Source organism: Tamandua tetradactyla, chromosome 19 (genome assembly GCF_023851605.1).
Source record: "Tamandua tetradactyla isolate mTamTet1 chromosome 19, mTamTet1.pri, whole genome shotgun sequence".
Classification (NCBI taxonomy): Eukaryota; Metazoa; Chordata; class Mammalia; order Pilosa; family Myrmecophagidae; genus Tamandua; species Tamandua tetradactyla.
In genome coordinates, this window is record NC_135345.1 from 47,219,596 (window position 1) to 47,245,435 (window position 25,840).

Here is a 25,840-nt window from a genome sequence, read left to right on the forward strand (position 1 = left end):
CTAGAAAAAACAATGCCCCTAAAAAAACAAACAAATGGCCACTAAGAAAGGTACTATCATCACTTAAAATTAGGATATTTCCTATTGCATTTCTGATGTGGCAGGTGAAACAGAATTTTAACACATGAAAATCATAACTAAATTAGACACTGAATACCTATTTCTGATTTTTTAAATATCATATGCTAATATGGTTAATCAGTGGTATGTAAAAATAAACAGGAAAATATTTCATTAAGAGAAAAACCTATACTCCTACAATTTGATGTTACAGAAAAAGTGATTTATTACCTGTTGGTAAACCCAGAGTAAAATATCTGTCCTGACCAGGTCTGAACTGAACGATGCGATTGCAGATGTATTTGGCTGCCCATTCACTAGCCAAGTCATAGTTATCAAGAATTACAAGCCTCATTATGATGTACAGCTTCCAGGACACGAAGTTCAAACCTGAAAAAATTCCATTATGGAGCACTTTAAGTAATTTACAAACTCAAACAAAAGTATAACATACTGATGACTTTAAAAAGGACATATATATATTTTCTATATATGTAATATATATGTATATTCAGCCATACTTTTTTTTTTTTTTTTTGCATGGGCAGGCACGGGGAAATCGAACCCAGGTCTCCAACATGGCAGGCGAGAACTCTGCCTGCTGAGCCACCATGGCCCGCCATACCTGTGCTTTTAAAATAGTATTACTGCCTTGTTTTGGGTTTTTTTGAGCTGTGGGCTAGGCCATTTAACCCTTACAACAATCTTGTGAAGTAAATATAATGTCCAGTTTTTGATGAGGAAACAGACTATACAGCTTGAGAGAGGTGATATGGATAGTAAGTGGCAGAGACAAAATTTAAATCAAGGAAAACTGACTATAAAGACACTACAATACACTGTCTCTACATGGATAATATACCCTCTTATTAAAACCAACATAAAACAAGCCTAAGGATAAATAAAGCAATATTCATTTCCTGATTGCAAGTTTATGACAGTAATGATTACTCAACAACATTTGGGTTACTTACTAAAACCCAGAACTTTCCTAATAAATAAGGTCACAACCAAATTTTCCTTTTGGTAAACAATGTTTTTGTAAAAATGATACATGCTCATTGCAAAACTTCAATCAATATAGAAAGATACAAAGAAGGAAAAAATCAGCTCAATTTCATCACTCGGAAATAATTCTCATTATTATTATTTATATTCATTCCAGAAATCTCTATACATACATATAAATAGCATATAGAGAAATAATTTTATAACAATGGGATCATACTAGACATGCTATCTTTAACAAAAAGGATAACATTAAATTTTACTTGAACAAAACAGAAGAAAACAGTTAACTAAAAAGAAACTGCTGACTCTGGAAAACAAAAAAAAAGAATTCGTTCCTAAATGATACATCTAAGGTTAAGAAAAGTTATTATACAAATATTAAGAGATTTGAGTCATTTTTTAACTATCTGATTCCATTTTAGACAGTGAAGATTTGATCTACTACTCTGAAAGATGTGGAAATTAGCATTCTTACACTTCATTGCATCACATGATTTCTATTAAGTTACGATTTTATATTTTCAAGATTTGTAACATTTATGTCATGCTTTATAGCCAATTCTCAGACTTTTAATTCTTAGCCCTTAAGTCACCAACACCAATTCTTTTACAACATGGCTTCAGCATTCCTGAGTTCTTTACCCATACACTTTACAGAGTAATCAGTTAAATCATTTATAAAATAATGGAAATAGTAGGTCTTACTACAAATGCAGTCCTGTTGTAAAACAACATATATGGAACCTAAATGATGTACTTATAATAATTTAGAATTCTAGCATTAGCCAAAGAATTTTGAGTACCATGATCTAGAATTCTGACACATAAAAAAGATAGCATTTACAGATAATAATTTGTATAACAAATCATAAATTCAATCCAAAACAATTTTGAAGTTACACCAAAGTACCAGAAACATTTCCTGGTTGTTACAACCATCAAAAGAGCTATTTACTTACAATAAAAATATTCAGCAAACTGATAACTAATTAAAAAAAAAAAAAACTCAACAGAAGGAGGAAAGCTATCAGAGCTTTCCAAGAGTTTCTGTGTCCTAGGCATTTTTCATGCTTCATTTAACTCAATTCAACACACTTAAGGGATCTTCTCTCTGCAAAATGCTATGCTAAATTCTAGAGTCACAAAAACGATTAAGAACCCTGCCTAGAATCATTTAATAGTCTCTGAGGTAGAAACGAGCATTTTTCAGACGAGAAAACTCTGAAACTATCACTGCACAAGTTATAACGTGTTGTAGGGAGATGGATTTAAAACTAAATCTGACTCAAAGACCCATGAGCCAATGTAAGTTTCCACAAATGTCTATCACTAAGAACCACCTCAGGTTGCTTGTTAAAAACAGATTCCCAGGCCCCTCTCCTCAGACATAGTGTTTCAACAGTTGGAAATGGGGTTCAAGGAAACTGTGCTTTAAAAAGTACCACAGGTGATTCTTACAATCAGGTTATTTGGGGGAAAAAAAATCCATATATGGTGACTTCATTGCAAGGAGATTAAAGCAACTCGCAGACCAAAGTACAAATAAGTTTTTGCTTTTGTTTTTGCAAACTCTTAACAGGGCCCAGAGTTCAAATCCATAAGTCCCAAACGAATCACCTCACCCAGAGAAAAAGACAATATTTTCACCACATTTATTCAGACAAATTCTGCCTTTTCTGCCTCTTCCAATTTTTATCAATCCTCAGAGATCCAAACTGCTTTGTCATAGTGAATTTGTCTGGCATCATGACCAGAGAGTATTTAAAAAATGACAGAGCACTACCACCTTTCCACATCTTCCTTCTGGTGCTGATTCATTCTGGGTGAGCATCACTTGGGGAAAAGGCTGCTAAACATAAGTCTCCGAACTTCAGAGCTGGACAGAACTTCTACACTACTTAGGTTACACAGCTAGTTAGTGGCAGGACCACTAGAATCTAGACCTCCAGAATCCCCCTTCTGAGCTTTTTTGCCTACACCTCGCACCCACCCTAAAACGATCTTTGAAACCCCGACCAAGAAGGGGCGCGCAGGGCAGGGATGATCCGCCCTCAAGCGATGAGGGTTGAGAAGCAGCAGAGAAAACTGCTGTCCCAGACCCACCTCGCCAGCCTGACGACTGGGCCCAATCACTCCGAAAACTGTAACAAATGCAAATGAAGATGACTGTTGGGAATTTTTAACAAGTGTGGGGAGAGGTGTCAGGAGAAAGCCGCTAGCGAGGAGGAGAGAGGGAAGCCTCCTTTCCTTGCGGGCGCGATTCCGGAGAGGTCGACCAGCTAGGTTGGGGGAGACGGGAAACGCCGTTGACACCTCCCGCCCCCGCCTCGAGGCGGCCGGGACCCTATTCAGTCGCGAAACTCCGTCCCTGTTTCCTCACAAAGCTCGCCCTAAGGGACAACTGCTAAGAGGGTCTCCGTCCCTCCTCTCCATCTCCTGGCCTCCGCTTAGACTCACCCGCGGGGACAGTCCCACCCGCACTTCCGACGCTGGAGCAGCGGTCACTACCAACACCCGGCAAACCTGGAGCGACCCGGGCAGGTGCGGGGGAGCGCGAAGCCCAGAGACCCGGATGGAAACCCAGGCGCAGGAAGGGGCCGTAGCGAGGCCCGCGGCGCTGCGCGTGCGCGCTGCCTCTCAGTAGTTGGGGATGAAACGTGAGGCGTTGGCTTAGTTCCGCGTCTTCGGAAACCCGGAGTCTCCAGTTTCTGGAACTTACTTCCTTACTACTACTGTTCATCTCTCAGAGGTTGAATTGCAGTAGATTTTTTTTTTTTTTAATTTATGAAATTTAGCATGTACGATTGCAGGGATCACAGACAAATAATTAAATTGTTGCGTATAATGGCAATGCGATCTCATCTATCTCTATACCAAGGTATTGAAAGTAAGCTTTGCGTGCAGCAATGGCCCAAGGCGCTTTGCATCCACAAAGCTCATCAAACATAGGTAGATTATTAATGTGTGCAGAAAGGCAAACCGTGTACCGTGGGGAACTTTTGAACGTTTCAATAAGAGAGTACCTGGAGGGGCTTTTTATGAAGTATAGGCTATGCTTAAAAATTCCAAGAAAGGAGTAGAAGGAGGGACAATCGGTTCTGAACTGGGTATCAGAGCTCTTTGTTTTAGGAGGTAGGAGAAGAAAGCCAGGCTGAGGAGGTAATTGTTAAGAAAGTAGTAATCACTCAAAAGGAGAAGAGTTATGAAGCTTAGGCTATATCCCATTAGGAATAGTAAGATTCTGTTAGAAACAATACAGTATGATTGCCAACATGTGTAGAAAGGCTCCAGGTCCTGTTTCCTTAGAAAGGATAAAATAAGGATAAATATGAAATGTTTTATTCCCCAACCCCGTATCTGAAGTTCTGCACCTGGGTTGTATATCCAGGTTGCTTCTCTGGGTTAAATGACCTCCCGTGCTTGGGAACTGTAGACAGAAGGGATGTTCCCTTATCACTGATAGGACTTCAAACAGTAAAGTTTTTCATAGTATATGTCAGAGGGCGGGGTGTCTTAGCACTATAGCCTTGAGTTAGTTTATAAAAGCAGTTTTTAATACCTTCCCAATACTACCATTTATCTAGTAAACGTTTATTGTGCACCTTCTGTGGCCAAAAAGACCTGCAAGTAATAAAAAGAGCTTTCCGGAAAATATTATTGAAGCATAGAGGGACATTTGTGAAATCTATCCCTTCTCAATAGTGTTACTACTTTGTTATGTGTTTCTGACACTAGAAAAACAAGTTCTGGCCTTGCTGTAAGTGCTAATCATGGTTAATTCTGTCTTGATTGCACAACATCATGTTCTGTCTTCACTTTTAAGTTGGTGTTTACCACCTCTTAAAATCCGTCTGACACTCTCACTGTGCCAAGATTAAAGGAAAGAGATACTGCAGTCAAAACCAAACTCTTTAATACTAGACAGAAAAAAAATTGCCTTCGCAAGGTTAGAGACATGTAAGCTGAGTCATTCATTTGCTCATTCAACAAACATTTACTCGGAGCCTATATTATGCTCTAGATACCAATATGAGGAGAACAGATATACAATATTCAATGAACTAAGAGTCTTGTGTTGATAAAGATGTAGATCAGGCTCTCCCCTCTCCCCTCCACCATCACTCAGTAAATCCTCATAAGGCAAAGCAGTCTTAGTCATAAGACATATGGAGACATTTCCTTCATGTTTAGGGATGACCTGAACATGGGAAAGACCCATGTCTTGTCCTCCAAATAAAGCCCCAAGAAATGTTAAGCTTAAAAGCTTAACAGACCTCCTGAACCACCATTTTGGTTGAAGGTTTAGTAGAAGAGTTTTTTATTTTTTAATTTACTTTTCTGAAAGTAATTCTTTATTAAAGAACATTTACACCAGATTAGAAATGTTAATAGAAAAATAAAATGCAAATACTTTTCTGTTGTACAAAGATGTGATCATTTTGTCTGAGCAGTTAGTGAAATAATCTGATACAAAAAGTTAAATTGATTTTTAGCACAACCAACCTTACAGAGTGAACGTGTAAGAAATTCACGTCCACAAAATTTTTTGCATGTGGATAACTGCTGGTACCAGGACATCACACTCCAGGAAGTTGTTCCTTAGAAAAGATTGTTATGCATTATAGTATTATAACTTAATTAAAACCAGAGCAGACAGAAAGGACATTGAAATCAAAAGCCAATACATAATTTAAAAACTTGAAAGACAAGAATTCATGAACTTTTTGTCATTAGTTTAAATATTTCTGTTAACCAAAAAATAAGCAGACAGGAAAGGAAGGTTGGAGAAAGACAGAGAAACATCTTTCTTTCAGAATAATTATTATGCTTTTTTGTATGGACTTAAGTTTTCATGAAATGTTTTCACCCTGAAATCCTCATATTAAAGAATCACGAAACCAGCTTTTATGGTCAGGGGCTACTTTCCTCCCCCTGTATATGTCTCTAAGAAAGTCAGTTGGTGAAAATTCTCAAAATAGTATACATGATATAACAAAATTTTCAACACAAATGCCATTATTCTTTCCTCTGCACAATTATCCCCAAATAATTGCATATTTAAGCATGGAAATTAAAATAACAATTATGAGAAATTACCATTCTTTATCATTCAAATAATTTCTCCTTGAAAATGTGTTTAAAGCTACAGTTTATGTAAGCACCATATACATTTATTCACAGGAGAATGTTTCATATATGTGATGGATGAAACATTCAACAATTTAAAGAAACATTTTATATTGGAAGGCTTTAAACAAAGCACATAATCAAAATATATAAGACGGAAAGAAGATGGAAACAAAGATACCTCTCAAATGCCTTGATTTCTGTGTCTTGGCTCTGAAAGGAAAGTAACCAAAAGTTTTAATCACAGATCAATAGTATTTTGAAGGAACGGTCCACCAACTACTGACCTAAGTGTTTAAATAGTTTATGAAGTTATGCTCAAAGGCATCTTTTAGGCAGCAGCTTTAACAGGAGGCATTCTTTAGTAGAGATGCCCTAATCATCTCCCATCATAAAGGATACAACTTCCTCAAATTTCTTCAACTACAGGGGTCCTGTTCCAAATGACAGCTCCTTAACTGAAAAAATGGAGCCTTCATCTTTAAACATTTGCTTGGAAGAAAGATTTGAGCACTGGAGAGTAATTTTTGGGGGGGAATTTGTCAGAATGTTGGCCAGCAATCCAACTCTACTTACTTTCTATGTAGCCTGAGTATATATACATCACTATCATTTTGATAAATGATCCAATGGCCATTTTAATGGTCAAAAGAAAATGGCTAGTTAATTTGTTGTGATCCTTGTGTAATTTTTCTCTATGACTTACCCTGGTAAATTGATCCTCCTTGCTATTTTTGATCAGAAACTGGAGTGTATACTGCCTCACATGGAATGGGATAGATGGGTTCATGTGCACCTGTCCTCCAGCAATGAAACCTTTCCTTTAAAATGTCGGATTTAATTACCAAAACCACTCTGAAAACATAGTCACAATAATAACAACAACATTAATTGTATTCCATACAAGACAATTAAGGTGATAAAAAGCCAAGTTAGGTATGTAACTTTTGCAATTCTTTCCCTTTGGAAGGTCACCATTTTTAGGACTTTTAATGAAAAAGAAGGCTAAACAATAGAAGAAAAATTAAGATAACTAAAATCATGTTTTAAAATATTTAATTATAATATAATTATAATATTTAATTATTTTGAAAGATATAAATTCTCTTGAAGGAAAATGTAAAGGACAAAACGGGGCATATAACTTTAGGTACTGTAGGGGAGTTGACAACCAATACTGAAAAAGCGAGATGAGCCACCAGTAGGTAACCACATTAAGACTAAGAAATCACGAATCATTAACCCTAGTTTAAGCTGCATTTCTACAACTTCCAAAGTGTCATTAATAAATTAAAGTCACTAAGAAAAACTGTAAGAGAATGTTTAAATTCTCTTCTTATCTGTGCTTCAAATGTCCAAAGGGCAACCTTATCAATCTAGCTTAAAGTTTTCAACTCAAGACTGTTAAATAGAATATTTCCAATTAAACTAAATAAGATCCATAGAATTAGATTGATGGGAAAAGTCAGTACACTTAAGCATTTTTTTTCATTATAATACTTCATCACATTTGTTCTTAAAGCTACACTTAACCAAAATCCAGTTGGCCCTCACTGTTAGGAAAATGTAGCAAAAGAAGAGTTTACCATATTTTAATCAAAAATAAATCAGCTAGGATTTTAGTACAGTATGCCATACTAAAAAATGAACCAATATTCTTCATAGTTTCTCTGAGATATGCAACATTGCATTTTCTCACAGATTATGATAAAACGGAGAGTAAGAAACACCCACTCAGGAACTTTGCTGGCCTAGCTCAGGTCAGGTGTACCTGTAAAGCTACTTAAGTGAAATACCTACAAAAAGGAAAGTCAAGAGAGTTGTTTTGTTTGGATTGAGGACAAAAGGAGTCCAAAAAGATCTTCAATATCTGGAGCGTCAAACTGAAGAAAGAGTTGAGATGTCATCCCTCACATACCTTTTCACCCACGCTGTTTCCATCTGAAGAACTAGCTAAAACTTCATTCCAGTATGTATTCTTTTTGAGGATTCAATATCTTAGGTTCACTTATTCAATCTTCTCAACATTGCAGGCAAAAGGTGTACGCTATACAGCTAAAATCTGTGTAAAGGAAACCAGTGCTACACAAAATGTCCAGTGCCCAAGCTGAGGGCTTTAAATCATTTCCTTTCCTGCTGCTAGGTAAACTTCGGCAATCAGTGGACTTGTCAAGATTCCAGCAGTAACTGATCTTATGATGCATGTCAACAGGATGCTTATCGATAACCTACCATTTTGTAATGTCTGAGGGTAAAGAGGGCCAGTAATCCAGCTGAATTAGATTCACACGAAAGAAGAGAGGACACCAGTGCCTACAGGAACACAGCGTACACTACATCTCTGGGAAGGAGCAAAGAGAAGTGGAGTTGGGGAACAGGGTGCTGTTGCCCGCATGCCACGCTAGCTTCAGGCTGAGGTCTGCTGCATGAACCCCACAAAGCCCTGGCTGCTGCTCCCCTCCAGCTCAATCCTGCTGCCCTTCACCAGCAAGGGGTGAGAGGAGCGTGCCCAAAGCACTGCAGGGACTCGGTCTTACTCCAGGTCAGCTCTGCTCCCCACACCTCTGCTGCCTCAGTGTTATGTTTCACCAGGGCTCTCTCCTTAATTTACTTTTGTTTTTATCAGAGCAGTTGTAAGCTTACAGAAAAAATCATACAGAGAGTTGCCAAATACACCCTTCCACACATGGTCTTCCCTATTACTAACATTTTGCATTAGTGTGATATATTTGTTACAATTAATGAACCAGTATTATTATAATTAAATTATTAATTACAGCCCATAGTTTACATTAGGGTTCACTCTTTGTGTTGTACAGTTCTATAGGTATTTTTTAAATTTTTATTCTGGTACCATATATGCAATATAAAATTTCCCATATTAACAACTTTCAGGTATGCAATTTAGTTAATTACAGTGTTGTGTATCATGACCATGAAGTGCATCAAGCCTAAAAATTCACTGCCTAATACCAAGTCCAGAAAATATTCCCCTATATCTTCTTCTTGGAGTTTTATAGTTTTAGTTCTTATGTTTAGGTCCTTGTTCCATCCTGAATTACTTCTTGTATATGGTGTGAGGCAGGCATCCACTTTCATTCCTTTGCATATAGATTCCTAGTTTCCCTAGGACCATTTGGTGAAAGGCTTTCCCTGCCCCATTAAGGGTATTTGGCACTATAATCAGACCATTTTTTCATAGATGTGAGAGTTTATTTCTGAACTCTCAATTCTATTCCATAGGTCTTACATCTGCCCTGACACCACTGCCACACTGTTTTGAATACTATTTTTGTAGCAAGTTTTAAAATCAGGAAGTGTGAGTCCTCTGTTCTTTTTCAAGGTGTTTTTGGCTATGTGGGACCCTTGCCTTTTGTATGAATTTAATAATTGACTTTTCCATTTCCAGGTGTTGGAAATTTGATTGGGATGGAATTGAATCTGTAAATCACTTTGGGTGGTATTGACATCTTAAAAAATATTTAATATTCAAATCCATGAATGCAGGATGGCTTTCCATTTCTTTAGCTCTTTTAAAAAAATTTTTCAGCTATGCTGTATGGTTTACCATGTATAAGTCCTTTATACCTTTATACCTTTGTTTCTCTTTATGCAATGGGCATTTTCTGTTTGTTTCAGATTTTGTCTTTGTCACTGGTTTTAAGTAAATATGATATGCTTTGGTATACTTTTCTTCATGTCTTGTGTTTGGACTTTTCTGAGCTTCTTGGGTCTCTTGGTTTATAGTTTGCATCAAATTTGGGTATTAATTCTTCAAATATCTTTTTTCTAACTCTCCCCAACTGACATTTTCTCCTTGGCGAACTCAAAGTACATGTATATTTGTTTTCTTGAAATCGTCCCACACTTCCATTTAGTTTTCTCTGCTTTTTTTTTCTTTTTTGTGTTTCATTTTGCATAGTTTTTATTGCTATTTCTTCAGGTCACTAATTTTTATTCTCCTTTGTATAATCTACTGTTAATTCAGTCCAGACATTGTAATTTTCATCTCTCAAATTTGATTTGAGATTTTTATATTTTCATGTCTCTACTTAACATATTCATTCTTTCCTCTTGCTTCCTAAACATATGGAATGCAGTTAAATAGTGTTTTTGCAATGTGCTAAATGTTTTTGTATGCTAACTCTTTTACTTGTTTTATTTTTGGTTCCCTTCTCACTGATTTTCCTCCTCATGATTCATAGATTGCTTTTTTGCATGTGTAGTAAGTAATAAAAATAATTAGAAAATTGCATTTATGTCAGACATTGTGATTCTTTTTCTTGCTAGTTGCTGAACATTCTTTTCCCTAAAAATATATATGAAATTTGTCCAGGGACATGGATAAGTTACTTAGAAACAGTTGAATCTTTTTGGGTCTTGCTTTTAAGCTTTTTAAGTTAGGTACAGAGCACATTTTTTCCTAGGATTAATTTTCCCCAATTACTGGGCCAGGAACTTTCTTAGTACTCTAAGAACCATTTAATGAATTCTATTTTCTATTCTAGCTTCAGAAAGGGGCACTATGTCTGATCTTATGTGAGTTTTGAGTTCTCTTCCCTCTATTCTTCTCAGGTGATTTTGCCCCCAGCGTCCAGAAGTTCCCCCACATGCTGGTGCTGATCAGTACTCAGTTGAATACTCCAGGAAACTGCTGCAGATCTTCAGAGGTATCCCTTCTGCAACTCTCTTCTCTGGGGTACTCTGCCTTCCTAACTCTAGCCACCTTGTTTTCTGGACTCCCGGCTTCATCCTATTTCATTTGGGGAATAGGGAACTCTCTCTGAGGGATCACTGTCAGTCATTGCCTGATGTCCAATATTTTGGAAGCTGTTGTTTCATATATAGATGTATATGTGTGTGTGTGTGTGTGTGTGTGTATTTTGCATATATATATATATATATATATATATATATATATATATATATATATATATATATATATATAAACAGTATTTTAGTTCCATCCAGAAAGGTAAATTTGATCCCTCTTATGCGTGTCAGCTAGTTTTAGAAAATTGTAGGATCCTTGAAATATAATTTAATGAATTCTTATCTAAATTCTTTTCAACACTATAAAGTGAGTTGCTGCAGTTGGTGAAAAAGCAATACATTCTTTCTGCTATTGTTACAACCTATTCGCATTTTTGCAGAAGGTGACTAAAAATTCCAGAGTGATCTTTATTAAAAAGACATTTTCAGGAATTGCTTATAACCATGTTAAGCATAAAACCTGATTGAAACTAATGTTATATTGATGGAATCAAGTTCAAATTCCTCAGGAAAAAAATGTAAAATATTTTATTTGGAAATTTCATACGAATTTAGACTATACTACCCTTCCTAATACTTCAGATTTCATTTTTTGTCTTAATTATGTAGTATGATGAAATTAATAAACTAGCCTGACATAACCATTGACATACGTACCTGACATAGACGTCCTCAAAGCTCTGGTTTATCTCACTGTGCTGTACACATGTGATATCTTCCGTGTGTCCCATTACATGACAAAGTTTTTAAGCATTCAGACTAGAAGTAAGTGTAAATTTTGGAGGACCCTTGTGAAGTTAGCGAGAAATAAGAACATGTAGGGTGTGCTTGGTGTGAGTGAGCTCATGAGAAGGGGGCACAAGAAACTGTATGTATGTTTTAGTTTTCCTTAGAGTGTATAATAAAAGCAAAAGTAAGGTCGGATTACAAGCTGGAGAAAATTTTACAGCTACCGTTACTAGTTACCTTGTGAACATATTGATTGCAAAAGTGGACTCTATTCTCTATCTCTACTTGTTTCATCCACCCCTTTCCAATGTGACCAGATCTTAGGGTGGTTTAATCCACAATATTATTGTAACCATTGCTAGTTGGTACATATATGCTGTGATGCATAGGGGAAAGAGTGTGATCATGTGCTGTCTTCCACCTTCTAGCATGATGAGAAAGCACTCAGAGATTTTGGATGTATTTGCTGAGATGCATTTCATGACTCCTGAGCAAAGGTGTTACCTCACCTTTTGTATATGCAGGAGTGAATGTTGGTCAGATAAAGGTCCTTGGCTCATGACTTAGGTCTCCATATGCAAGGCGTGCAAGGCAGGGTGCCTAATATTTGCATTCATTATAGGAAGGTTCATTCTGGACCACTTAACACATCACATATATGCGGCCATAACAATTGAGTCACTGTTCCGTTATTTAAACGAGAACTTTTGATTTTGTTTTTGAAAGCTACAAAAGCCAGGCAGTGAAATTTGAGGAATTTATAGCAGCACTGAGATTTTCAGATTCTTTAGATAAGAAATATAAAAATGCAGATGATAAGAAGATATAATGAGATTTAGGGAATTTCAATTTTAGTAGCTTAGAATAAAGCACTATCTTTTGACTGTATTTTAATAAAGAAAGTTTCCTGAGAATGTAAACTATGAAATTATAGCCTCAGAGGCTTCTCACTGACAGCTAAAATTAAGATTAGTTAAGCACTTTGGAATTAAACATTACAATGTATAGTACGAAAAAATTAGTCTTTGTCAATAATAGCTATAGAATTAAATCAGTGTATTTTAAATTTTTGTCACTGGAAGTTAAGGAGAAAAGTTTAGGAACAAATAGAACCAGTGATTTAAGGTTGAGGCTGAACAAATTGTTGACAATATTTCATTTTTTAACCGATAAAACAATTTGTACCATATAATAAAATGTTTAATCTTCATACAGAAAGACTTTGAAATGGATTTAAAAGTCCATAATAATTGAAGCCCTTTATAATCTCCATGATAGTGGGGACCTGAGAGCTTTTCCACAGCCATATGCTGAGCACTTAGTGTGAGGTCCTGACACACAGTGGGTGATGAGTCTTGTTGAATGTATTTCGATTTTAAATGAGAGCTGCTGTGCTATATTCAAACACAAGATGGCGTGACTGAACCTGAACTAGCACAGGCTATACTGCCAGTACTGCATTTCTTATAAACTGTGGATTTTGTTTTTTCCAATTGCTCTTTATGGGAAACAGGCCACTCTGGCTGACCTCCTATAGAATAGCTTTTATAGTAAAGACAATAGAAAATTCATTAATCTGAAAGGTCTTATGGTATAAATCTTAGCATCTACTTTAATTTAAAATGTTCAAAGATTTATCAGAGAACTCAAAATGAAAACGCAAAATAGAGTGATGAAAAAGTTTAGAATTTTTTCTTTAATAAGAACTCTTCCACACCGACTGGAATCCTTTCTCAGGTCACTGCCACAGGAGTTCTGATTTTTTTAATAACCAAAAAATCTTTTCTCTATAACTATGTTCCTAGATATTTTCTTTCTTGGCAATGGTTAACCAGTCATATTTGTGCTAAAACTGATGGACACTCTTCTTATTTGATCTCTTGGAAGCATTTAATGCCATTGATCATTCTCTCGTATTAAAACATTGCTCTCTACTGCTTTCACCTCCATGGACCTTCCTTTTCAGTCTCACAAATGGGCTTCCCTTTCCCACAAACCGGATTCCTTCTTAGACTGTCTTCTGTTATCACTTTACATCCTGTCTCTAAACAAACATGTTTACTCTTTGGCTTCAGTTACATTGTTTCAAACTTATAAACTCTCAATTTTGAGCTCTAGACTTCTTATCAAACTAAGCTCTGAGTTTTCCAAGATAAATAACTCATCACTCCTTATTCTAAACTGGTTCCTCTTGCATTGTTCAGTTGAATGAATGCCAATGCAATTGGGCCAATAGCCCAAGCCAGATATTTAAGAAATTATTTTGACTTCTCCTTTATTCTCACCTTGCACATTTAATAACTACCTTGGCAGACACTACTGGGTGCCTCTCCAATAGCCAGTACCAGCCTTCTCTTCCTTACTATTGGAGTCTACCTCCCATTCTAGAGATTAAATGGGTCAGATCTTGCTTTTTCAACTTTTCTCACTTTTAAGGTATGGGCATTGACCCAATCCTCGTTCTTGGAACCTGAGGGGGAGTCTGCTTAAAGGCTCCTGGGAAAGATCTTTCTCTCTGATAAAGTAAAAACAACAACAATAACAAATACAAAGAGACACCTGTGCAGAGAAGGCTGCTCCCTCTCTTTCCTGTTATGAACATTGCTGTTTAAGGATATGATGCTCAAAGCTACTATGAGACCATGAAAGAGATACAACAACATCATGGGGAAGTTAACATAGAGTTCTGACATCCCTGAGACACTGAAGCAACTTTTCCTATTGTGGTGGTTTGAATCTGTATGTACTCCAGTGCTTTAGTTGCTGAAGCTACCAGAATGCAATATACCAGAAATGGGTTGGCTTTTATAAAGGGGATTTATTAAACTGCAGGTAGGCAGTTCAAAAGTCCAAACTAGGACATCCAGAAAAAGGTACTTGACTCTTAAAAAAAAAGGCCACTGGCGCCCCGCCTCCGCCGGACCGCCGCGCGGCGCACGCGCCCCGCAGCAGCCGAGCCGCCCGACCTCCCTACCCCCTCTCTCTCTCCGCCGGACCGCCGCGCGGCGCACGCGCCCCGCAGCAGCCGAGCCGCCCGACCTCCCTACCCCCTCTCTCTCTCCGCCGGACCGCCGCGCGGCGCACGCGCCCCGCAGCAGCCGAGCCGCCCGACCTCCCTACCCCCCTCCTCCCCCTCCTGCTCCGGCTGCTCTCCAACCAACACGGTGCCCTCTTCCCCCGCCTTCACCGTGCTCCTCCGCCACCAGCCTCGACAGCCTTGCCGCCCTCACCTTTCCTCCTCCAGAACAACTACTGGGGGAGTGGAGATAATACAGAGCAGCTCCCGGAGCCACGAGGGAAATCAAAGGGACAGCGTACCCCATCCTGGAACGGCTGACTATCTGGGAGAACCAGCTCCGGTGAGATCACCAAGGGGCACGGGCTTTCCTGGGTGGGACAGCAAGCGACCGGAGTCCCTCCCTTCCACCTTCCCAGGCCAGCTGGTAGAATTGGACAGGCGGTCCCCTTAGGCCGCGGCGGCTGGTGCCCCCACCACACGAGGCCCCCCGGAACAACTGAGATAGTTGGGTCGGAAATCCCCAGACTGCGGAGAACAGTGACCGGGGGATCCCTTCCAAACACGTGACTCCCCCGTCGGCTGGGAGCAGTGCACTCTCCCGGGCTGCGACAGCTGGCGCCCTCCCGCCACGCTTGGTGCCCCGGGCCGACTAGCTAATTTGGCCGGACGCTCTCCTGTGCTGCGACAGCCGGCGACCCTCCCCGCGTTTGGAACCCCGGGCCGGCTGGCATTCTTCCAAGACGCTTCGGTTGCCGAACCTCCCCTACGGCGAGAGTTTTCCAGAGTTGAGGGACCCACAGCAACTTTCGCTGGTGGAACCCACAGACAGGCGTGTGCCACGTGTGCCACCTACTGGGCAGGATAGGAAGAACAGAACCCAGAGACTGCGCAGAAAAATCTTTCAACCTGTGGGGTCGAATACCCGGGGAAATCTGACTAAATGCCCAGGCGCCAGCAGAAGATAACGGATCACGCTCAGAAAATTGAACATATGGCCCAGTCAAACGAAGAAACCAATAGTTCAAATGAGATACAGGAGCTGAAACAACTAATGCTGAATATACGAACAGAAATGGAAAACCTCTTCAAAAACGAAATCGATAAATTGAGGGAGGACATGAAGAAGACATGGGCTGAACATAAAGAAGAAATAGAAAAACTGAAAAAACAAATCACAGAACTTATGGAAGTGAAAGATAAAGTAGAAAAGATGGAAAAAACAATGGATACCTACAATGACAGATTTAAAGAAACAGAAGATAGAATTAGTGATTTGGAGGATGGAACATCTGAACTCCAAAAAGAAACAGAAACTATCCGGAAAAGAATGGAAAAATTTGAACAAGGTATCAGGGAACTCAAGGACAATGTGAACCGTACAAATATACGTGTAGTGGGTATCCCAGAAGGAGAAGAGAAGGGAAAAGGAGGAGAAAAACTAATGGAAGAAATTATCACTGAAAATTTCCCAACTCTTATGAAAGACCTAAAATTACAGATCCAAGAAGTGCAGCGCACCCCAAAGAGATTAGACACAAATAGGCGTTCCCCAAGACACTTACTAGTTAGAATGTCAGAGGTCAAAGAGAAAGAGAGGATCTTGAAGGCAGCGAGAGAAAAACAATCCGTCACATACAAGGGAAACCCAATAAGACTATGTGTAGATTTCTCAGCAGAAACCATGGAAGCTAGAAGACAGTGGGATGATATATTTAAGTTACTAAAAGAGAAAAACTGCCAGCCAAGACTCCTATATCCAGCAAAATTGTCCTTCAAAAATGAGGGAGAATTTAAAACATTCTCAGACAAAAAGTCACTAAGAGAATTTGTGACCAAGAGACCAGCTTTGCAAGAAATACTAAAGGAAGCACTAGAGTCAGATACAAAAAGACAGAAGAGAGAGACATGGAGAAAAGTGTAGAAAGAAGGAAAGACAGATATGATATATACAATACAAAAGGCAAAATGATAGAGGAAAATATTATCCAAACAGTAATAACTCTAAATGTCAATGGACTGAATTCCCCAATTAAAAGACATAGACTGGCAGAATGGATTAAAAAACAGGATCCTTCTATATGCTGTCTACAGGAAACACATCTTAGACCCAAAGATAAATATAGGTTGAAAGTGAAAGGTTGGGAAAAGATATTTCATGCAAACAACAACCAGAAAAGAGCAGGAGTGGCTATACTAATATCCAACAAATTAGACTTCAAATGTAAAACAGTAAAAAGAGACAAAGAAGGACACTATATACTAATAAAAGGAACAATTAAACAAGAAGACATAACAATCATAAATATTTACGCACCGAACCAGAATGCCCCAAAATACGTGAGGAATACACTACAAACACTGAAAAGGGAAATAGACACATATACCATAATAGTTGGAGACTTCAATTCACCACTCTCATCAATGGACAGAACATCTACACAGAGGATCAATAAAGAAATAGAGAACCTGAATATTACTATAAATGAACTTGACTTAACAGACATTTATAGGACATTACATCCCACAACAGCAGGATACACCTTTTTTTCAAGTGCTCATGGATCATTCTCAAAGATAGACCATATGCTGGGTCACAAAGCAAGTCTTAACAAATTTAAAAAGATTGAAATCATACACAACACTTTCTCGGATCACAAAGGAATGAAGTTGGAAATCAATAATAGGCGGAGTGCCAGAAAATTCATAAATACATGGAGGCTCAACAACACACTCTTAAACAACAAGTGGGTCAAAGAAGAAATTGCAAGAGAAATTAGTAAATACCTAGAGGCAAATGATAATGAAGACACAACATATCAAAACTTATGGGACGCAGCAAAGGCAGTGCTAAGAGGGAAATTTATTGCCCTAAATGCCTTTATCAGAAAAGAAGAAAAGGCAAAAATGCAGGAATTAACTGTCCACTTGGAAGAACTGGAGAAAGAACAGCAAACTAATCCCAAAGCAAACAAAAGGAAAGAAATAACAAAGATTAGAGCAGAAATAAATGAAATTGAAAACATGAAAACAATAGAGAAAATCAATAAGACCAGAAGTTGGTTCTATGAGAAAATCAACAAGATTGATGGGCCCTTAGCAAGATTGACAAAAAGAAGAAGAGAGAGGACGCAAATAAATAAGATTAGAAATGAAAGAGGAGACATAACTACTGACCTCACAGAAATAAAGGAGGTAATAACAGGATACTATGAACAACTTTACGCTAATAAATACAACAATTTAGAAGAAATGGACAGGTTCCTGGAAAGACATGAACAACCAACTTTGACTCAAGAAGAAATAGACGACCTCAACAAACCAATCACAAGTAAAGAGATTGAATTAGTTATTCAAAACCTCCCTAAAAAGAAAAGTCCAGGACCAGACGGCTTCACATGTGAATTCTATCAAACATTCCAGAAAGAATTAGTACCTACTCTCCTCAAACTCTTCAACATAATCGAAGTGGAGGGAAAACTACCTAATTCATTCTATGAAGCCAACATCACCCTCATACCAAAACCAGGCAAAGATATTACAAAAAAAGAAAACTACAGACCAATCTCTCTAATGAATACAGATGCAAAAATCCTCAATAAAATTCTAGCAAATCGTATCCAGCAACACATTAAAACAATTATACATCATGACCAAGTAGGATTCATCCCAGGTATGCAAGGATGGTTCAACATAAGAAAATCAATTAATGTAATACACCATATCAACAAATCAAAACAGAAAAATCACATGATCATCTCAATTGATGCAGAGAAGGCATTTGACAAGATTCAACATCCTTTCCTGCTGAAAACACTTCAAAAGATAGGAATACAAGGGAACTTCCTTAAAATGATAGAGGGAATATATGAAAAACCCACAGCTAATATCATCCTCAATGGGGAAAAATTGAAAACTTTCCCCCTAAGATCAGGAACAAGACAAGGATGTCCACTATCACCACTATTATTCAACATTGTGTTGGAAGTTCTAGCCAGAGCAATTAGGCAAGAAAAAGAAATACAAGGCATCAAAATTGGAAAGGAAGAAGTAAAACTATCACTGTTTGCAGACGATATGATACTATACGTAGAAAACCCAGAAAAATCCACAACAAAATTACTAGAGCTAATAAATGAGTACAGCAAAGTAGCAGGCTACAAGATCAACATTCAAAAATCTGTAGCTTTTCTATACACTAGTAATGAACAAGCTGAGGTAGAAATCAAGAAACGAATCCCATTTACAATTGCAACTAAAAGAATAAAATACCTAGGAATAAATTTAACCAAAGAGACAAAAAACCTATATAAAGAAAACTACAAAAAACTGTTAAAAGAAATCACAGAAGACCTAAATAGATGGAAGGGCGTACCGTGTTCATGGATTGGAAGACTAAATATAGTTAAGATGTCAATCCTACCTAAATTGATTTACAGATTCAATGCAATACCAATCAAAATCCCAACAACATATTTTTCAGAAATAGAAAAACCAATAAGCAAATTTATCTGGAAGGGCAGGGTACCCCGAATTGCTAAAAACATCTTGAGGAAAAAAAACGAAGCTGGAGGTCTCGCGCTGCCTGACTTTAAGGCATATTATGAAGCCACAGTGGTCAAAACAGCATGGTATTGGCATAAAGATAGATATATCGACCAATGGAATCGAATAGAGTGCTCAGATATAGACCCTCTCATCTATGGACATTTGATCTTTGATAAGGCAGTCAAGCCAACTCACCTGGGACAGAACAGTCTCTTCAATAAATGGTGCCTAGAGAACTGGATATCCATATGCAAAAGAATGAAAGAAGACCCATCTCTCACACCCTATACAAAAGTTAACTCAAAATGGATCAAAGATCTAAACATTAGGTCTAAGACCATAAAACAGTTAGAGGAAAATGTTGGGAGATATCTTATGGATCTTACAACTGGAGGTGGTTTTATGGACCTTAAACCTAAAGCAAGAACACTGAAGAAGGAAATAAATAAATGGGAGCTTCTCAAAATTAAACACTTTTGTGCATCAGAGAACTTCATCAAGAAAGTAGAAAGACAGCCTACACAATGGGAGACAATATTTGGAAATGACATATCAGATAAGGGTCTAGTATCCAGAATTTATAAAGAGATTATTCAACTCAACAACAAAAAGACAGCCAACCCAATTACAAAATGGGAAAAAGACTTAAACAGACACCTACCAGAAGAAGAAATACGGATGGCCAAGAGACACATGAAGAGATGCTCAATGTCCCTGGCCATTAGAGAAATGCAAATCAAAACCACAATGAGATATCATCTCACACCCACCAGAATGGCCATTATCAACAAAACAGAAAATGACAAGTGCTGGAGAGGATGCGGAGAAAGAGGCACACTTATTCACTGTTGGTGGGAATGTCAAAGGGTGCAACCACTGTGGAAGGCAGTTTGGCGGTTCCTCAAAAAGCTGAATATAGAATTGCCATACGACCCAGCAATACCATTGCTAGGTATCTACTCAAAGGACTTAAGGGCAAAGACACAAACGGACATTTGCACACCAATGTTTATAGCAGCGTTATTTACAATTGCAAAGAGATGGAAACAGCCAAAATCTCCATCAACAGAAGAGTGGCTAAACAAACTGTGGTATATACATACGATGGAATATTATGCAGCTTTAAGACAAGATAAACTTGTGAACCATGTAATAACATGGATGGACCTAGAGAATATTATGCTGAGTGAATCCAGCCAAAAACTAAAGGACAAATACTGTATGGTCCCACTGTTGTGAACGGACATTCGAGAATAAACTTGAAATATGTCATTGGTAACAGAGTTCAGCAGGAGTTAGAAACAGGGTAAGACAATGGGTAATTGAAGCTGAAGGGATACAGATTGTGCAACAGGACTAGATACAAAAACTCAAAAATGGACAGCACAATAATACCTAATTGTAAAGTAATCATGTTAAAATACTGAATGAAGCTGCATCTGAGCTATAGGGTTTTTTTTTGTTTTTGTTTGCTTGTTGGTTTGTTTGTTGTTGTTGTTTTTTACTATTACTACTACTTTATTTCTTTTCTTTATATTGACATTTTATATCTTTTTCTGTTGTGTTGCTAGTTCCTCTAAACTGATGCAAATGTACTAAGAAACAATGATCATGCATCTATGTGATGATGTTAAGAATTACTGAGTGCATATGTAGAATGGTATGATTTCTAAATGTTGTGTTAATTTCTTTTTTTTCTTTCCGTTAATAAAAAAAAAAAAAAAAAAAAAAAAAAAAAAAGGCCACTGGCTTCCAGAACACCTCTGTCAACTGGGAAGGCACATGGCTGGTTTCTGCAGGTCCTTTGACTTCTAGTTTGAAATAGCTTCCTTGGGGATATTTTCTTTCTACATCTCTGTCTGTGTTGGCTCTGAGCTTTGTCCAAAATGGTTCCCTCTTAAAGGACTCCAGTAAGCAGATTAAGATCCACCTTGAATAGATGTTGCCACATCTCCATGGGAACAACCTATTCAAAAGGTTCCACTTACAACTGGATGGGTCACATTTCCATGGAAACAACTTAATCAAAAAGATCCCACCCTACAACATTGAATCAGGATTAAAGAACATGGCTTTTGGGGTATGTAGCAGTTTCAAACCAGCACACCCAGAAAAACATTATTAAATTTAATCCATTCCTGTGGGTGTAGACCACTGTAAGCTGGACCTTTTGATGAGGTTACTTCAATTAAGGTATGGCCCACCTCAACCAGGATGGGTCTTAATCCTATTCCTAGAGCCCTTTATAAGACGAAATTCAGAGAGAGAAAGTCACAACAACAGGGAGGTGAAATCAGTGGAACACACAAGTAAAGGGAGGGATCAGCAGATGCTGCCATGTGCCTTGCCATGTGACAGAGTAGCCAAGGATTGCCAGCAGCTGGTCTTCAGGAGGAAAGCATTGCCTTGATGACTCCTTGAATTGCACATTTTCCTGGCCTCCACTGTAAGCTGGTAAATTCTCATTGTTTAAGCCAGCCCATCTAATGGTTTTGGCAGGAGCACTATCCATATTTCTTATAAGAGATAATGAATCAAAATTGTTCTGTAACTTAACGATTGAAATTATTCTAACTTAAAGTTGTAAAGATACAGGTTTAAGGCCAATTGATTTTAGCTTCTAAGTATCTCTTAAATCTGCCTCCCTTCAATCTCCTTTGCTAATAATACTTTTGTTCAGGCCTTTATCATTACCTGTGTGGCTTATCTTACTGACTGGCTTATCTGTTTCCACTCTTGTTCCTTTTACTCCTGTACAAATTTTTTCCTCTGGTATCAGAGAGATTTTATTTTCAAACTTCAAATCGGAGCCTATCTCTGCTCTTGTTACAGATATTTCAATGGTTTCTCTTAATCTCCAGGACAAAATTCATCTTCCTTCAAAGTAGGGCAAAAAAGCCCTTTCTGAATTTCCTCCTGTCTTTCTCCTTTAGCCTCACCCTCATGTAAGTGCTGGCCATACAGATTGACATTTGTGATTTTAACTATCAGATGTGCACTTACTGTAGTTTTAATGAGGTATGCTTTTCATTATTCTTGAGACTGAGATTTGTGACCTTATTACCCAAGTTGATTCACATGCCCAGCATTTGACCTCAATTTATTCTTAGAAGGTTTTAATCTAAGCAAAAATAATATGGAGAGAAAAGGTTTGATCTTAGCCTCAAATAGACTTCTGTGATATAGTATGGGATTTTTGAAGGTCTATGGATGAGAACCTTTAGGAATGTCAGCTGTGATTTCCATTCAACGCGGTGCTGTCCATCTTATCCAGGTCTTTACATATATGCTGGGGTTTTTTTTCCTGGAATGTTCTCTCCATTCTCTCTCTCTCTGTACCCTTCCAACCATTGTCTAGTCCCTCAATATTAAGTTTCATCTTTCTAGGCCCCATAAAAGAGTAGTAGTTAATGTTTTGTGGTGAAGCAGCCCTAAGCAGCAGCTACTGTTTCAACTGCTAGGTTGGCTCACTTCCATTCCAGTAAGAATACTATGAAACTAAATGGATTTACACAATTTATTACTCATGACACAGCAGGCAAGAGTTTCATATTTGCGTTTTGGATCTCCTTGCCCCTCACCCCAAGTCTCAAGGGGTTGTTGCAAAGTCAGCTCAGGTGAACAGTTATATGTATAAGTCGTCCTAGTTTCCCAGTCTGCCATGAAAAAGTAGCACACAATGGGCTGGCTTAAACAATAGGAATTTATTGCCCCATAGTTTTGCTAGAAGTCCACAATCAAGATCTCATCAAGTCTTGTTTTCTTCTGGAGTCTGTGGGATTCTCGTGCTGGCTGCCAGCAAACCTGGGGTTCCTTGGCTTGTATCTCTGCCTCAGTCATCACATGGCTAAATCCTCTCCTTTCTGCTTCTCTGATTTCCAGGTTGTCTTTATGAGGCCTCCAATAATCTAGATTAAGGCCTACCATGGTTCAGTTCTCCATGTTTTACCTAAGAATAACATCTTCAAAAGGTCCTATTTCCAATGGGTTCACACCCACAGGAATGCGGATTAAGATGAAGAACATGTGCTTGTTGCGTTACAAAATTTAACCTACCATAATAGTTTTGTGTGATAGGAACACCGAGCATAGGAAATCAGTCTTAAAAGGGGCTGCAAGCCAGCATGTGCTATCTTTGTACACCAAGGAAGACATTGTCTTTATTATTCTGATCAGAGAACAAACCTTACCTCTGGCCTGGAGGGTCCCACTCTCTCTAGTTTCCAAGGAGATTTGCTATACAAACATCCTTGGAAAAAGTCCAATACATGTAGAAATGGAAATGAGAATTTCTTCTGACAGTTAGGAGCTGGGTTTGGGAATCAAATAGATCTGTAATTGAGTTCATATGTTAGTGGCTTACAATTTTATTTCTCCATCTCATACTTTTCTCTCAAATTCTGACCTGATATATTCACCTTCCCATTTGACACGTATACTTGGATATCTAATAAGAAGATTAAATTTACCACGTCCAGATCTAAGCATATTTCCCACCAAACCTCTTCCTCCCAGATATTAATGACAGCTTATCCTTTTTTGGCTGCTCTTGCTGTTATTTTTTATTCTTTTTCACTCTGCTACACCTCATATCCAGTCCATCTGCAAATCCTGTTGGCTCTGCTTCCAAATATATTGGGAATCTGACAACTTGTCACTCCTTTATTGTTAATACATTCATGCAATCTGCCATTATTTATTGCCTGGATTATTGAAGCAGTTTCTCTGCTTCCTCTCTTAACTTCTTTCAGATTGTTCTCAGCACAACAACCAAAGTGATCCTGTTTAAATAAGTCATTCTCGGATCAAAACTCCATTTGTTTCTCAGAAGCAAAGAAAAATGTGACATAATCTAGAAAACCCCACCGTGATCTGCTTCCCTCCCCCACTGCCATCCTGACCTCATCTTCTGCTGGTCAACCCTTCTCTCACTTAGCTCCAGCCATATCAGCCTCCATATCAGGACTGTTGCACTTGCTGTTTACTGTCCCGTAAATGCTTTTCTGTTAGATGTTTGGCCAAATCTGTCATGACCTTCAGGCCATTTTTCAAATGCCTACTCCCACATATTCATTGCCCAATTGACAAGTTCATTTGGGTGTCTGATATAGCACATCAAACTTAACATGTTCAATCTGACGACTTCCATGACCATCTTATTCATCCTCTTTTATTTCTATTCTTCACTTATTTTCCTGGGCATTTATTACTATCTATCATACCACAATTTTTTAACTTTTTACCCTATTTATTTTCTGTCTCCCCAACCAGAATATGTTTGTTGATGGCAGGTGTTTTTGTTTTATCTGTTTTATTCACTGTGGTCGCCCTCAACATCTAGAAAAATATCTGGCATGCAATTAGTCAAAGGGAAATACACTTCATCATATTATTATGAGGCTTAAATGATGCAGTGTGCATAAAATACTTAGTATGTATAGTACTTGACGCATAGGTGAACATTCTTATTCCTTGGATACTAGGGTACATCCTACCTGTGGTAGTTAGGTTCAGGTGTCACCTTGGCCAGGTGATGATGCCCCATTGTTCTGTTTCTGTGGACTTAAATCATCAGTATGTGAAATTCGTCTTTGACTGATTGCATCTGTGGTTGGCTAAGGGGAGTGCCTTACACAATGAGTAAGGTTTTATTTAATAGTTGGAGGCTTATAAGAGAGAGGTCAGAAGAGAACTCGGCAGCTTAGCATACCTCATCCCAGCACAGACTAAGCAGCTCAGCTCAGGTGTTTGAAGATGCACAAAGAAATTGCCCTAGGGAAAGCCTTTGGAACCCAGAAGCCAGGAGAGAAGGCCAGCAGAAGTCACAGTGTGCCTTCCCATGTGACAACGAAAGTCAGATGTAAGTCAGATGTAACCTTTCCTCTAAAGAACTATACATTTTTAACTAAATAAATCCCCTTATTAAAAGTCAATCCATCTCTGGTGTGTTGCATTCTGGAAGCTTTAGCAAACTAAAACACCACTCTTTTCCAATTTGCATTGGCCATGGGCTCTGATGACATTTTGTCTCATAGGGTATATTAGCTGTCAGTTTTGTGTTGACAGAAATTTAAAATTCATTAGACATTCTTGTTTGTGTGTCTGGTTTGGTGTTTGGCACATAGTAGGAGTGGAACAAAAAGTGATTTGGCAGGCTACAAAGTGCTTTGAACCCATTTTCTTATTTGAGCCTCATAATCAGCCACAGTAGGAACTAGGCTGGGTAAAATCAGCTTTCTTTTACATAAGGAGAAAAGGGAGGTCTACAAGGAGTTGCACTCTAAGCTATAGTGAATACATTGGCAGGTCTTGTCAGGCGATGATTTTGTTGTTTAGATAAAAAATGCTCATCTTTCCAAAAAGGTACTGAGATAAAAAAAAACACTTTAGAAACAGAAGCAATCTACATATCCAGTAACATATATTTGAGTTTTCCAATTTCCAATTGTGTTTGCCTTCTTGGTCTTTTCAATATATTCTTAATATCTTGGTAAAATTATATAAGAATGACATATCGCATTTATTCTCTTCATTCTTTTATGCTTTATTTACATACCTATTATAGGAAGATTAAAC

General features: G+C 38.1%; 1 protein-coding gene and 1 long non-coding RNA gene across 7 annotated transcripts in view; one reads left to right on the forward strand and one right to left on the reverse strand.

Moving 5' to 3' along the window:
• Window positions 1-3,675, reverse strand: part of GNPDA2 (glucosamine-6-phosphate deaminase 2) — a 28,489-nt gene extending 24,814 nt beyond the window's left edge. The window contains exons 1-2 of one of the 3 annotated variants that reach the window (XM_077136773.1): window positions 3,529-3,675; window positions 292-450 (exon numbers count right to left, since the gene is read on the reverse strand). In XM_077136773.1, the coding sequence (XP_076992888.1) occupies window positions 292-415 (124 nt within the window). In that variant the 5' untranslated portion in view covers window positions 416-450; window positions 3,529-3,675. Of the gene's footprint in view, window positions 1-291; window positions 451-3,174; window positions 3,418-3,528 lie in introns of those variants that run through there. The other 2 variants (XM_077136772.1, XM_077136771.1) reach the window with 2 other exon arrangements.
• Window positions 3,466-25,840, forward strand: part of LOC143663197 (uncharacterized) — a 129,126-nt gene continuing 106,751 nt past the window's right edge. For 3 of the 4 annotated variants that reach the window (XR_013165858.1, XR_013165861.1, XR_013165859.1), the window contains exon 1: window positions 21,284-21,344. This is a non-coding gene — a long non-coding RNA (uncharacterized LOC143663197). Of the gene's footprint in view, window positions 3,613-10,773; window positions 10,869-21,283; window positions 21,345-25,840 lie in introns of those variants that run through there. The other variant, XR_013165860.1, reaches the window with a different exon arrangement.